Here is a 14,861-nt window from a genome sequence, read left to right as displayed (position 1 = left end):
AAATTGTTTGATGGAGTTGAGGTCTCCCCTCTCTGCAGGCCGGTCCATGCTCAATAAATAATGTTTTGGTCCTTCAAGTGAACCTCCAGACTAAAAATCGACTCCGCAGCACTGAAAAGGCCTGGTGTTTATTTAACAGTTTCACAGCATCAGAACTTTTTCTCTTATACAAGCCTCATTTTTAGCTGCACAGAAGAAAACTGCCCGGGCAGTTTTCCCCTGATGCTGTGCAAAGCATGATGGGATTTCTGATGTTGTTGTTCTCGTTCTGCTGTTTTGGTGCAATTTTTTTTTTTTTTACATTTTGAATTTGACATTTGAAGCCTAGGGTGCGCACCTGGGAGGGGTTATCAGGACACAGGACAGTTGGAACTGTGTCTCATGCTCCCGGTCACCTCCTTTCAACCAAAAAGATGGCAGCCCCCATGAATCACAAACATTTGCCTGTTCTTTTAAAACAGGGTCGGTAAAAGATTATATTGCCTATCTATTCTAATGAACATAACTAATGTAACTTAATAACAGTATGTTTGTTTAGGCTAAAGTTCCCCTTTCAGTTACTGCACTGGGCATTTCATGCCCTCCCTAAATTTCAAATTTAAAAGGGCCCTGTAGTGATTGGTCATGTCTAGGAGAAGTATGTGATTTGTCAGCTGAAAGATTTGCTAGGCTCTAATTTGCTGTGATCACATCCTGCTTTAACACATGATCCTGACTAGCAAATCGGAGACTTGCATATGTATCACCTGACCAAACTGATCACATGCTTCTCCATGAGTTCTCCTAGAAATGACCTTCACTAGTGCTCCGTTCTCTAGATTATCAGGGTGGGGTTGAACCCACACTCAGAAATGGATTAAGATGTAATGGGGCCCTAGGCAAGGTAATACATTTGGTAAGCTGAAGTGATGTGAGGATAGAGAAGGTGGTTAGTGGGCTCCTTGACACCCACCTGCCTAGGTTGCCTGGTGGATGATCTGCTCACAAAAATTTGATAAAATTGATGCCGGGAATACACGGTATGTTTGTACAGCTCGATTATGCCGCCGGATCAATTCCCGCTCGTCCCCGCAGGCGATGCTCTTATCTTCTGCTCACTTTCCTTTTTCCATTGTCCCTCCCACGGTATTGGGCGTGGAATCGATCCAGCGGGTGATCGGACATGTCGGAAATGATCAATCCAGCCATCTAATGGCTCAATCGAGCAGTACCGTGTATTCCTAGCATAAGGTTTCATCAGAGCAGATAATTCTCCTTCCACACTAGTGCTTCCCTTACTGCTGTGGGCACCTTCATGTTGCTTCCCCTTTGCTCTTGCAGGCTTTCACACATGCAAATGGGCGTTGTAAACAATTTGACACCAGTTTAAGATTTATGTGCCAAGGAGACTGTGGCAAACCGTACATATCTGTTAAGACTAGGTGTTATTTTCGGAGAGTTAAGGCTTGTACACATGCTTCAGGGTTCTCGGCTGAGGTCGGCCAGCAGGAGCCATCTCTGCCAAGAGTCTAGTGTGTGTACAGCTGCCTCCATGTGTTGCCAAGAGATCCGAAGTGCAGGATGGTCTCAGCTGAGTACATTGCTTCCTGATTACTCTTTCTAATGTGTCACCTTGTCATGCTTCCCCCCAGCCTCTATAGCAATAGAGCATAGCCTCTTAATGCCTCTGTATGACATTCACCCCTAAACTGTCACTCATGAAATGAAGTCCCAGTCCCTGCATGCAACACTATTTGTGTGGGTATGCACATTTTGGAGATCCTGTAAGGGCAGGGAATTTTTATTAGCTGGAAGGGGTCCAAACCTGTTGTCAGGATGGGGATGAATCTAAAAGAACAATTTTAAGGTTAGCAGTCCAGCAGGGGGGATTTCTTCAGGAAAATGGTTACAGTTAGCCAACCAATTTGGGGAGAAAGGTTGATATTGCCACCGGAAATGCAGTTACATTGTCAAGATAGTATGTAGATGAAGCCTTTGCTAATACCGGCTTTGTCAAATCCATACATCTGCCCCAGTCCTGTTGAGTAGACAATGAGCAGGCACTCCTCCGGGCTCCCCTAGTACTATGCTGGATGTGGGGAATACTTGTGGGGCAAGCTGATGTTTCTGTGGAGCAACTGCTCCCTTTTGTTTACAATGTGTACACTATGGGCAGGAGTGGGGATCACTGCATATGTGCATATAGCCTTTACTTAAAAATAAAATGTCATATTTTCTAGTTGGAAAAGCTGTTTTGTCTGTTTTTTATCACTGATCACCATGTAACAAATCTTAATTAAAAACAACCTAGAAAGGTCCCTTTTCACAGAAGCAGGCAAGTCTGGCATGTTTATAATGAAGACAAATTGCAAACTGCATGGGCTTGTGTACACAGTTGACTGTATAACCATTAGAAATCCAGCCCCTGTAATCCTCGATGTGCTGTGAAACGGGCGTCAGGCCGGTGTAATCCTCTCATCCACAGTATGTTCATGTTTCTCTCCTGCAGACAGAGGATCTCATTAAAGCTCTGCAGGACCTGGAGAATGCCGCCTCTGGAGATGCAGCGGTAAGGCAGAAAATTGCCTCTCTTCCACAGGAGGTTCAGGATGTGTCTCTACTGGAGAAGATTACAGGTCAGCCCCGCTTTTCTTCCTCACACCACACGACCTTCACGCCACATCTTGTTTAAGTGTCGGCTGTTGGCATTTTCCTATGAAAGCTCTAAATCCTACTAAGGAAATGGCAATCCTATATATTTACTGTATGATGGCCTAAGTGCAGCATATCTCTGTCACAGGTCCTAAACTATAGTTCAAGAAAGCCTGTTCTGTATTGACCTATATGAAGCTGGGTTTTAATAAAGAATGGTTATACACATTACTTAGGATTGGGCATAGAATTGGGGCCCTTTTTCACTAATGCTGTGTTTGGAGGCTGTTCTCATCTATACAATGCAGCAGAATGTACAACTCTAAAGCCTTGTGCATACGCTAGATTGAACGCTCCCGGCTACAGGAGTGCAGTTTTGTTCTTTCTTCAGAACGTGGAGAGCAGAGTACTGGCAACAGTGTGTTTACAATGGTTTATTTATTTAAAATAATTAATTTATTTAAAATAATTAATTTATTAAAAATAACCATAGGGGCTCAGCCACACTATAAGCGCTTTTCTGAGCACTTGTGATTGATTAGTGATTTTTGAGTGTGGTTTAAAAATCGCACCCATTCGCTTTCATTAAAATCACTGCAGTTTTTACCGTAATTTTAATGAAAGTGAATGGGAGCAATTTTTAAAACGCACTCAGAAAGCGCTTATCAATCACAAAGCGCTCAGAAAAGCGCTTAGTGTGTCTGAGCCCTAAGAAAACAACCACTTGATGGTGATGGATTCTTAAGAACACAAACTATCTGAACCCCCAACAGAGGTAGGTTACACTACATCGACCGCTCAACAGAGGTAGGCTACACTAGGTTGATCTCACAACAGAGGTAGGCTACACTAGGTTGATCTCACAACAGAGGTAGGCTACACTAGGTTGATCTCACAACAGAGGTAGGCTACACTAGGTTGATCTCACAACAGAGGTAGGCTACACTAGGTTGATCTCACAACAGAGGTAGGCTACACTAGGTTGATCTCACAACAGAGGTAGCCTACACTAGGTTGATCTCACAACAGAGGTAGCCTACACTAGGTTGATCTCACAACAGAGGTAGCCTACACTAGGTTGATCTCACAACAGAGGTAGCCTACACTAGGTTGATCTCACAACAGAGGTAGCCTACACTAGGTTGATCTCACAACAGAGGTAGCCTACACTAGGTTGATCTCACAACTGAGGTAGCCTACACTAGGTTGATCTCACAACAGAGGTAGGCTACACTAGGTTGATCTCACAACAGAGGAAGGCTACACTAGGTTGATCTCACAGCAGAGGTAGGCTACACTAGGTTGATCTCAAAACCAGGGCTGTGGAGTCAGTACAAAAATCCATCGACTCCGACTCCTCAGGTTAGGATTCCACCGACTCCTCGACTCCGACTCCCCTAATTTGCATATTACAATTTTGTTGATTTAAAGTATGTAACATGAAATGCATCTCTTCACTGCCAACGCTTAAGAATTTGAAAAAACAACTGAAGGAAGAGGGATATGGAGGCTGCCATATTTATTCCCTTTTAAAACAATACCAGTTACCTGGCTAGCCGGCTGATCTTCTGCCTCTAATACTTTTAGTCATAGACTAAAACTAGTCCTTGGTAAGAGTACTTGTAGAAGACAGGAACAAAGAACATTTATCAGGCCCTAGGCAATGTAACTGTGGGTACATGTAAGAGTGATGTGCAGGTACTCTGCAGGGGAATGAGGGGATTCTTCCTCTATTACACATTCCTCTATTACACATTCTTCATGCACAATCTGAACATGGATCAGGCCCCAGGCAATGTAACTGGGTACATTTAAGAGTGATGTGCAGGTACTCTGCAGGAGATCGAGGCTATGCTTCCTCTATTACTTTTCTTCATGTACATCTGAACCAGGTTTATGGCTGATAGGCAACACCTCTGTGTTCTATGTGCACAACATTCTCAGTGGATTCCCTGCAGCTCTGTGGAGAGTGCATATGTAGAGTATAGTACTACTGTGTAACAAAGTAAACCTGAGACAGATGAAATTAAAGTTGTATACATACGTGGGGCTTCCTCCAGGCTAATCAGTACCTCGCTGTCCTCCACCACGACCTGTATCTTTTGCTATGGGTCCAGGTACTTGAGCCAGTCGGGTGTAGTGTGCATGCACACACTCCGCCACTGGGAGCGCACTACACCTGCACAGCACTATTGCGCAGGTGCAGACTGTTCCTGGCTGTGAGAGCGGCACGCAGCCGGACTGCGCTGACTGGCTGAATTACCGGGACTCAAAGCAGAAGTTCCAGGTGGCGGAGAAGGACAGCGACTGGATTAGCCTGAAGGGGGGCTGGAGAAAGCCCCAGGTATGTATAAAACCTTTCTTTTCACCCGTATCAGGAACATTTTATCATATTTTCTATTTTGATTACAGTTTAAATTCATTAGGAGTCGGAGTCAGTGCATTTTCTACCGACTCCGACTCCAGGTACCCAAAAATTGCTCCGACTCCACAGCCCTGTTCACAACAGAGGTAGGCTACACTAGGTTGACCTCACAACCGAGGTATACTCTATATATGGTATATAAGAGGTGTCCTATTTAAACAAAAACAATTTAAAATTGGATGGAAGGTGTCAACCTTTTCCAAGGAAGACCAGGGCTGTGGAGTCGGAGTCGTGGAGTCGGGCAATTTTGGGTGCCTGGAGTCGGAGTCGGGAAAAAATGCACCGACTCCGACTCCGACTCCTAATGAATTTGTAACTGTAATTAAAATAGAAAATATGATAAAATGTTCTATTTCTCAGATAAAAGTCATTAAAAATAATGTATATATACAGTATATATACAGTAATAGCTGTGCTTAGTCCACAAAAATGAAATAAACCAATCAAAATTAGTTACTTGTGCTGCTTCAATAAAGCAGTCCCCGTATTTTTAAGGTCAGATATACAGATCTGATTGTGACTGTATATATGATGTGTACACAGGAATCTCTTATATATACGAAATAACATCTATGCTGTAAGAATAAAGCCTGATGTGTAGCTGTGTCACTAATAGAGATGGTCAATGAGATGGAAATAATTCTGCATCAATGCTGATTTATGCAAATATATGCACTCCCTTTGCTCATGAAATCAAATAATTTGATATGTTGTTAAAATTTGGTTTGGTGACTACGAATTAAAGGGTACCTGAGATGGATGAAAAGTAAAGTTTTATACATACCTGGGGCTTCCTCCAGCCCCCTTCAGGTTAATCGGTCCCTCGCTGTCATCCACCACCCGGATCTTCTGCTATGAGTTCTGGTAATTTAGCCAGTCAGCGCTGTCCGGCCGCATGCCGCTCCCACAGCCAGGAACATTCTGCACCTGCGCAATAGTGCTGCACAGGTGTAGTATGCTCCTGGCGGCGGAGTGTGTGCATGCGCACTACGCTCGACGGGCTCAAGTACCTGGACGCATAGCAGAAGATCCAGGTGGTGGAGGAGGACAACGAGGGACTGATTATCCTGAAGGAGGCTGGAGGAAGCCCCAGGTATGTATAAAACTTTAATTTCATCTGTCTCAGGTTTACTTTGTTACACAGTAGTACTATACTCTACATATGCACTCCCCACAGAGCTGCAGGGAATCCACTGAGAATGCTGTGCACATTGAACACAGAGGTGTTGTCTGTTTACAATCTCCTTATTCCCCTGCAGAGTACCTGCACATCACTCTTACATGTACCCACACTTACATTGCCTGGGGCCTGATAGATGTTCTTTGTTCCGGTTTGTACCTTTTATAAGTACTCTTACCAAGGACTAGTTTTAGTCTAAAGGGAATAAATATAGTAGTCTACATATCCTTCTCACTTCAGTTGTCTTGTAAAATTCCTAAGCGTTGGCAGTTAAGAGACGAATTTCATGTTACATACTTTTAATCAACAAAATTGTAATATGCAAATTAGAGGAGTCGGAGTCGAGGAGTCGGAGTCGGTGGAATCCTAAACTGAGGAGTCGGAGTCGGTGGATTTTTGGACCGACTCCACAGCCCTGAGGAAGACGACTAGTATTGGCAAAAATATCACCATTCAGCACTTGAACAGACAACGCGTTTTGTGAGTATTACCCAAATTTTTAAACTATATTCACGATATGCTGGGATCTACTGGCCAATAGGCACTGTAAAGTATATCGACCTGAGGAAATTGGTTAATACTGTCTAAGTGCTGAATTTGATGGTAATTTGGGGGGGGGGGGGGGGGGGTGAATGCCAATTGATTTCCTTGTGGACAGAGCAACACGTGCCATCCAATTTAAAACAGTTGTTTATTATTTTAGTTTACATTGAGCACCTCCTTATTATACCACATCACAGAACCTGTATTATCATATTTTTTGCTCCATAAAACACAAGAAAAAAGGACCAGCACTGGCAGTTTCTTAAAAAAGCAGGTTGTTTATTCACCAAAAATGTAAACAAAGCATCGCCATGACATCCAGAAACTTCCAGAATGTAACTATAGCTCAGTAGTAGTAATAGCTCTTTGCTGCATTCAAATGGATGAAGCTCTCCTCAGACATAGGTTACGCATTCATTGCAGCCCAATCTGCTCACACAACGGACAGTCGCCGCTGTCCGTTAGCAAGCATGCTATCACTTGTCAAAGAACGGTTGATCCGTTTGAAACAGTGACTGTCCGTTGTGTGAGCAGATTGGGCTGCAATAAAGGCGTAACCTATGTCTGAGGAGATCTTATCCATTTTTATGCAGCAAAGAGCTATTACTACTACTGAGCTATAGTTACATTCTAGAAGTTTCTGGATGTCATGGCGATGTTTTGTTTACATTTTTGGTGAATAAACAACCTGCTTTTTTAAGAAACGGCCAGTGCTGGTCATTTTTTCTTGTGGTCTATATCAAGTCTGTGCTACACACATGGACTAGACCAGGCACAGCCACTGAAGCAAGATAGGTGTGCTGTCTGAGATGTACAAATATTGCTCCATAAAACACACATAGGTTTAGGGGGGATACTAGAAAAAAATTTCTAAACCAGGGGCATCTTCTGGAGCATAAGGTCTCCATCCAATCTGTCAGATCTCCCTCCAAGCTTTCTCCAGGTGTGTCAGGTCCCCCTCCCTCCCACCAAGTTAATAGTGATGACGCCGCAAGCCCTGGTAGTGGAGCATACGAGTTTGGCCAGCGCCCTCCTTCCTGTTCGCCACTTCTCTCTTCATCCTCCCTGGCACCTGTTCCATGACTAACAGTGTGTAACAGTGCCGCTGCCGGTCACAGAACAGGCACCAGCATGGATAAAGAGAAAAGTGACTGACTGGAAGGAGGACGCTGGCCAGACACCTGAGTACGCTCTGCTGAGGCTATACCAGTGATGAGCAAAGTACGGTCCAAATCTGGCGTTATAAAGGCGTCCTGCCTCCAGTGGGCCGTATTCTTCTCCCTCCATCCTTTTAAAGTTGTGTGCAGCATGCAACAACGCAAGAAACTTGCCCAGTCTCTCGTTTCAACAGCGATCTCCATTGCAATAGCAGCGTCATTACGTACCAGTGTGTTACATGATGCCACTGTCACCATGGAGACTGCCGCTGTAACGATTGGTTGAGTTAAAACCAATCACCCTCTAGAGCTCTGGAGGGAGGGGTGAGCGAGGGTGGGAGAGAAAGTTGCAGCGTGCTGCATTCCTCTACAATGCTACAGGTGTTTTGCCCACCTCTGGGCTATACTATGCAGGGCCTGCGGTGGGATCACTATTAACTTGTTGGAGGAATGGGGAGACCTGACACCAGCCCTACTGTTTATTCGGTCCATAAGGCGTACAGACATCCCCCCCCACCACACTACATTTTGGAGGGGGAAGGGGGGAGTGTATCTTATGGCGTGAAAATGCAATATACACAAATCATTGGGATGAAATCAGAGAGCTAATGCTTATCACTCAGTATATCTTTACATTCATTTAACATATTCACCACATTTTGTTTTTTAACATCGGTTTCCTTTTAGGTTTTTTTTTTATGCCAAGGGGGCGATTTTCGATATGTCTGTACTTTTTGTAATAGGTGCAGCAAAGCAAATAATTAAAAAATAGCTCGGATTCCATTCTCCTAAGCATCTGCTAATGCACATTACCTTGCCTAGACTTGCAGTCATGCAATTTTATTTCATCATTAAGCCCAACATTAAACATTTGCAGGTAATATTAATCTCATTTTGACAAGCCAAGTAAATTCTGGGCTCACCTCATTGCAATTGGGACAGCGGATTGCTGGCAGTGTTGCCAGCCACGGCTCAGGATAGTTTCATGTACAACAGAGCATTAGAGGCAGAGAGCATGGAGCAGTTTGTTACATTCCTGTACCCATCATGTCTCGTCTCTTTCAGACAAAGAGGCAGCAGAACGACTTTCCAAGACAGTAGATGAGGCTTGTCTGCTGCTGGCAGAATATAACGGGAGGCTAGCGGCGGAACTAGACGATCGCCGGCAGCTGGCGAAGATGCTGATGGAGTACACACAGACTCAGAAGGAGATACTCAGTAACAAAGAGAAGAAACTGGAGGTAAGGGGGCTGATTAGCTCTATAGGATGGCGTCCACCAGTTTCCCATAGATTGATATTTTCCTTCAATTATCTGTGTGGAGGGTACTTAAAGGACCACCATTGTGAAATATTGTAAAACGTAAAATCCACGCATACAAGATGTACTTTTTACACTGAGTAAAATGCAGTAGAAATAACTTTTTTCCTATGTCAGTGTCACTTACAGGTACCGTTATATACTCGAATATGTCGACCTCTTGTATAAGTCGACTTATATATTTGACCCTTTTAAGCTGGAATTTTTTTACTGATTCAAATATAAGTCTACCCATCAAAGTGAATGGCTGCACTTGGGGACCAGGGAGAATTAATAGCTGCACTTGGGACCCAGGAGGGGTTAATGACTGCACTGCATACAGTATTGCAGCCATTAACCCCTCCTGGAGCTAAAGTGCAGCCAATACCTCCTCCAGGCCCCCAAGTGCAGCAATTATTCACCCCCTTCCTGCAGCCCAGTATTCCCCCCTGCCCCACCCCCTTTCCTTGTTAATTATTGTGGATAGGACTTTCACACATGTCCTCTCTTGGCATTTCCTTTATCAAGTATCGCTTACCACGGGGTAAATTGCTGCAAATGGGAATGTCACTAATAGTACACACATTACTCAGTGTGCTCAGTGTTGCTTGTGACTTATGTATAACTCGACCCCTATACTTTTATTTAGTGAATTAGGCCTACATTTCTAGACTTTTATAGTAAAGTTTATACAGGTAGTCCCCGGGTTACGAACGACCCGCCGATACGAACGCCCGCCGACCCGCTGCAATGACGTTACGCAGCCCGGGGACTACCTCTTGTGCCCACTTTCCTAATGCAGAGTATGCGCAGCTGAAGGCGCAACAAGTCTCACCTGCTTTCATGGCGGCTCCGGGCCAATCAGCGGCGTCCTCACAGCCCTCAATGTTCCTCCCGGCGGCTTCACTAGCGTTGCGTAATGACGCAATCAGAAGGAGCCGTGGGGTCTCCTTCTGATTGCGTCATTACGATATGCTAGTAGAGCCGCCTGGAGGAACATTGAGGGGTGTGAGGATGCCACTGATTGGCCCGGAGCCGCCATGGAAGCAGGTGAGACTTGTTGCGCCTTCCGCTGTGCATACTCTGCATTAGGAGGGCACGAGAGACGCAGAGGGGGACACGAGAGACGCAGAGGGGGACACGAGAGACGCAGAGGGGGACACGAGAGACGCAGAGGGGGACACGAGAGACGCAGAGGGGGACACGAGAGACGCAGAGGAGGGCACGAGAGACGCAGAGGAGGGCACGAGAGACGCAGAGGAGGGCACGAGAGACGCAGAGGAGGGCACGAGAGACGCAGAGAAGGGCACGAGAGACGCAGAGGGGGACACGAGAGACGCAGAGGGGGGACACTGGAAGCACAGGGGACAGAGAAGGCACAGCGTCCCGTCTTAAGGACGGATTCAGGTTAAGAACGAGGATACAGTCTCTATCTCCTTCGTTAACCGGGGACTACCTGTACAGTATTAAAAATCTGGCTGCTCTGATGGGTTTTGGACTAGTCCAGTTTCTCTGGCTCTTCTTTTATTCTCAGGGGCGCTCACTGAATAGTTGTTCAGTACAACTGTCAGCATAGTGTGCGAACGAGTAGGGAGGCCTGTCGCGTACGTATATGTACACCACCTGTGAGCTGGGTGCAGGGTGAGCTGAATGACTGCTCTCTCTTCTGCCGCTCAAATCCCCGATGGCGTAAAATACTATTTCCCCTCCGAGTTATCGCAATTTGGAGGGAGATGTAATTCGGAGTCCAGCAATCCCCGGAACCCTGAATTACCCTTGCACACCCCACGCAATATAATGTTACTGCTATGGTGGTGCCTAGTTTCTTTGCTGAGCACCGTGCGCTAAAACCACCTGCTTTGGGCCTGCCTGCATACTTGATTTTAGGGCGTGCGTTTGTAAATCATAAAGGAAATGCTGAGAATCCTTCATGAGGAGATGGACTAGTCCAAACCTGTCAGATTAACACCACCTACTGTGAGAACGACACAGGGAAAAAGTAATTAACAGTGCATTTTACTTTCTGGGAAATGTACGTCTTATATTTATGCATACACATGTATTATCCATTTTAGTCACTACAAACAAGAGTGGTAAGCACTCATTACTAAGCAGCACCTGGCTTATAAATGGCTGCAAATACCTGTATCTGGCAAATACCTGGTCTCCTAGAATGCTCTGAGAGGAGAATTCCACAGCCTAGGCTATGACATCACTGGGAGGACAGGATTACATACTAATATACAGCAATATATAGATATAGGAAGGATTTCTGATGGTGAAACCAGGAGAATTACCATAAAAGTGGGTATCCTGAATAATTTACTGAATCCTACTATATGTCACTACAGTGCCTCTTTAAAGTTTGTCTGTTGCATCCAGTGAAATTATTAGCATTCGTTTGAGATTGACACTGGGTTGTTGGGAGGTGAAAGCACAGCAGGCTTAGCCTCCTCATAAGAGTAAGCACATTCAGTGGAGATCTAATGTACTAAAAATACAATTTGCCAAACAGTACTTTACAAACAATTATTTGATTTTCGGATCAATTCCGTCAATCTCATTGTATTGGTTAGGAGATTTTTTACAATTAGTGGTTTCAAACATTCATTTGCGATCATTCACATAAATAATCGTTCGTAAACTATCGTTCAGAAAATTGTATCGTTAGTGGCCACTTTTAGTCAAAGCAACAAGAACATTATCTTTAAAACTGCCTGTCAAATCTATGAAGGCAGTTGTAGGGCTGAACGATTTTAGGAAAAGATTGAATTGCCATTTTTTTCTGTCAGAAATTGCAATTTAGCTTTGATTCACGATTTTCGATACACGATGATGAATCGGCACACGATGGTGAGTATGAGTGCCCCCAGTATAGGTAGCCAAGTATAGGTGCCTCAGTATAAGTAGCCAAGTATAGGTGCCCCCAGTAAAGGTTAGCTAGCTATAGGTGCCCCAGTAAAGGTTAGCTAACTATAGGTGCCCTAGTGAAGGTTAGCTAGCTATAGGTGCCCCAGTAGAGGTAAGCCTGCTATAGGTGCTCCAGTACAGGTTAGCTAGCCATAGGTGACGCAGTACAGGTTAGCTAGCCATAGGTGACGCAGTACAGGTTAGCCAGCTATAGGTGCCACAGTACAGGTTAGCCAGTATAGGTGGAGGGAGAGAGAGGGGGGGGGGCGATACAGTGGGAAGGAGATTAAAAAAGGCAGCTTTAACAATCACGTGATCGTCGAAGTTGTACTCGCTATTTTGATTTCAAATCGGTTTATCATTCAGCCCTAGGCAGCTGTGAAAATTATAGAGTGGAGTACTGGACATGTACGGACATCTGTGGGCAGATCTGATGAAAACAAGTTCAGACCCTGACAGGCTGTTGCATATCAGCCACCCCATTTCTGTGATTGGAGATACAGTTTAATTAACACCTAATCTAAATATGGAAAGACTAGAGCCGTGTTGTTTAACAGTTTTACAGTAGACTGGAATGTGACAATGAGCTGCAGTACAGAAGAAGGTAAATGTATAAGAGTGACCAAGCAACTGTCACCTGTTAGACTCTCTTTACCATTCATTCCTTCTTACTGACAGATATGGCAAAGTAACCATAATGGCTAAAAATTGGCGCAAAACCGTGTTGTATTGTCAAGTCCCCAATATCAGGCACAGGCAGGTATTGTATGAAACCGGATATGTGTACCTGCCGGATGCAACCTGACGTAAATGTAACACTCACACCCCCCAGAGTTCTAGGAAACTTGGGGCGAGTCATCTCAAGATTCATGAAATGCATCTGTACAAATATACAGTGTATGACCAATCCTGATATAGTAAACTACAAAGACATTCTACTGTACTGTATTAGTTTATGGGAAATCCACTGCAGTATTCAATTTACCTGGGTCTAAATGGTGACTTGGTCATGGGCTACCTTCTCTTAAAGTGGATCCGAGGTGAACTTTTACTCATTGCATAATTGTGTTCCTTTTCTATTGTTTATAGGGCATTCCTCAAGGCAAATACTTTTTTGTTGTTGTTTTAAGACTTAAATTACCTATAAACTAAATAAACCACGCCCACAGGTTTTCAGAGAGCCTTGGCAGTAGCAAGGGCTCATGGGAGCTCAGTCTGGGCAGGAGGAGGAGGAGGTGTTACTAGCCATTGATTTCAGAGGCAGGAGAGAGGAGGGGGGATTAGGTTTTTAGTGCTCAAGATACAGATAAGCTTGCCTCTGTTTGTAATGTTAACAAACAACACGGCTGCTGTCCTATCACAGGAAGAAATAATCCTTTTCTATTAAAGCTGTTTGCAGATGGATTTGCTGTGTAAACTATCTAAACTTTAGATAAGATATATATAGACAAGTTACTTGTTCTAGTTAGTTTTTCATCTCGGATCTGCTTTAAGGCAGCCATACACTGGTCGATTGCCACCAGATCGACCAGCAGATAGATCCCTCTGTGATCGAATCTGAGCAAAGAGGGATCTATTGGCTGCCTACACTGCAAACATATTTTGAATCGATTTCACTATGAAATCGATTCACAATCTGTGGAGCTGCCGCCGCCCCCAGCATACATTACCTGATCCGGCCAGCGCGAATCCCCCAGTCTCCGCTGTCTCTTCTCTGCTCTGGGCTTCAGCTTTATTTTACTTCCTGTCGGGGGAAGTTTAAACAGTAGAGGGCGCTCTACTGTTTAAACGGCCTGTCGGGACAGGAATTAAGTGAAGCCAGCCGGAGCCCAGTGCGGAGAAGGGACCACGGGGACATGCACCGGCGGAACAGGTAATATATTGCCATTAGCGTCGGTCGTCGGACATTCGAACCCCACTATCGACACACTCCCGGCCCGACGACGATCAAGCAAAATTTTCCACGCGGACAGATCAACGGGATCGAACGATTTCGGATGGAAATTGGTCAGCGTTTGCGCATTGATTTCACAGCAGATTTGATCACAGTGATCAAATCTGCTGTCTATCGGTGGGAAATTGAGCAAGTGTATGGGCACCTTTAGAGGAAGGCATGTCTATGGTTGTAGCTGGTGTTCATCTGTCTAGAGGTGACCGTACACTTTTATAGATGGTCACCAGATTCGACCATCAGATAGATCCCTGTCAGATCAAATCTGATTTGAGAGGATTTATTACTGCCACACACTAGGCATAATTATTTTATTAGATTTCCACAATAAAGCTATTAAAAATCTATCACCTAACAGCTGCTCTGTTCGATTCATGGGCTGTCACTCTACTGCTGCTGATCGATTGATACCCTCCATTCAGTGCAATCAACCGATTTGATTGATTACAGCTGAAAATCAATTGGACGCTTGAGCTGCCTGAACTGAGAGGGATATGAAAGCTGACCTATTTATTTCCTTTTAAACAATGCTGATTATCTACCTCCAATATTTTTAGCTATAGACCCTAAACAAGCATGCAGCAGATCAGATGTTTCCGACTGACGTCTGACTAGATTAGCTGCATGCTTGTTTCAGGTGTGCGATTCAGACACTACTGCAGCCAAAGAGATCTACAGGACTTCCAGGCAACTGATACTGGCTATATTGGACCTGAACTCTTGCACAGGACAGAAGGAAGACATAGAGAAATGCGCCCTGTATGTA

General features: G+C 44.6%; 1 protein-coding gene across 1 annotated transcript in view; it reads left to right on the top strand.

Annotated features, from left to right (window-relative positions):
* Positions 1 to 14,861, top strand: part of RPRD1B (regulation of nuclear pre-mRNA domain containing 1B) — a 103,792-nt gene that overhangs the window by 83,145 nt on the left and 5,786 nt on the right. Inside the window, exons 5-6 of the mRNA XM_068262844.1 lie at positions 2,489 to 2,615; positions 9,002 to 9,177. Of these exons, the coding sequence (XP_068118945.1) occupies positions 2,489 to 2,615; positions 9,002 to 9,177 (303 nt within the window). The remainder of the gene's footprint in view (positions 1 to 2,488; positions 2,616 to 9,001; positions 9,178 to 14,861) is intronic.

The sequence above is a fragment of the Hyperolius riggenbachi genome, chromosome 12, assembly GCF_040937935.1.
Source record: "Hyperolius riggenbachi isolate aHypRig1 chromosome 12, aHypRig1.pri, whole genome shotgun sequence".
In the NCBI taxonomy this organism is placed as follows: Eukaryota; Metazoa; Chordata; class Amphibia; order Anura; family Hyperoliidae; genus Hyperolius; species Hyperolius riggenbachi.
Note: the sequence above shows the minus strand (reverse complement) of the source record. Positions and strands in the feature narration are given on the sequence as shown.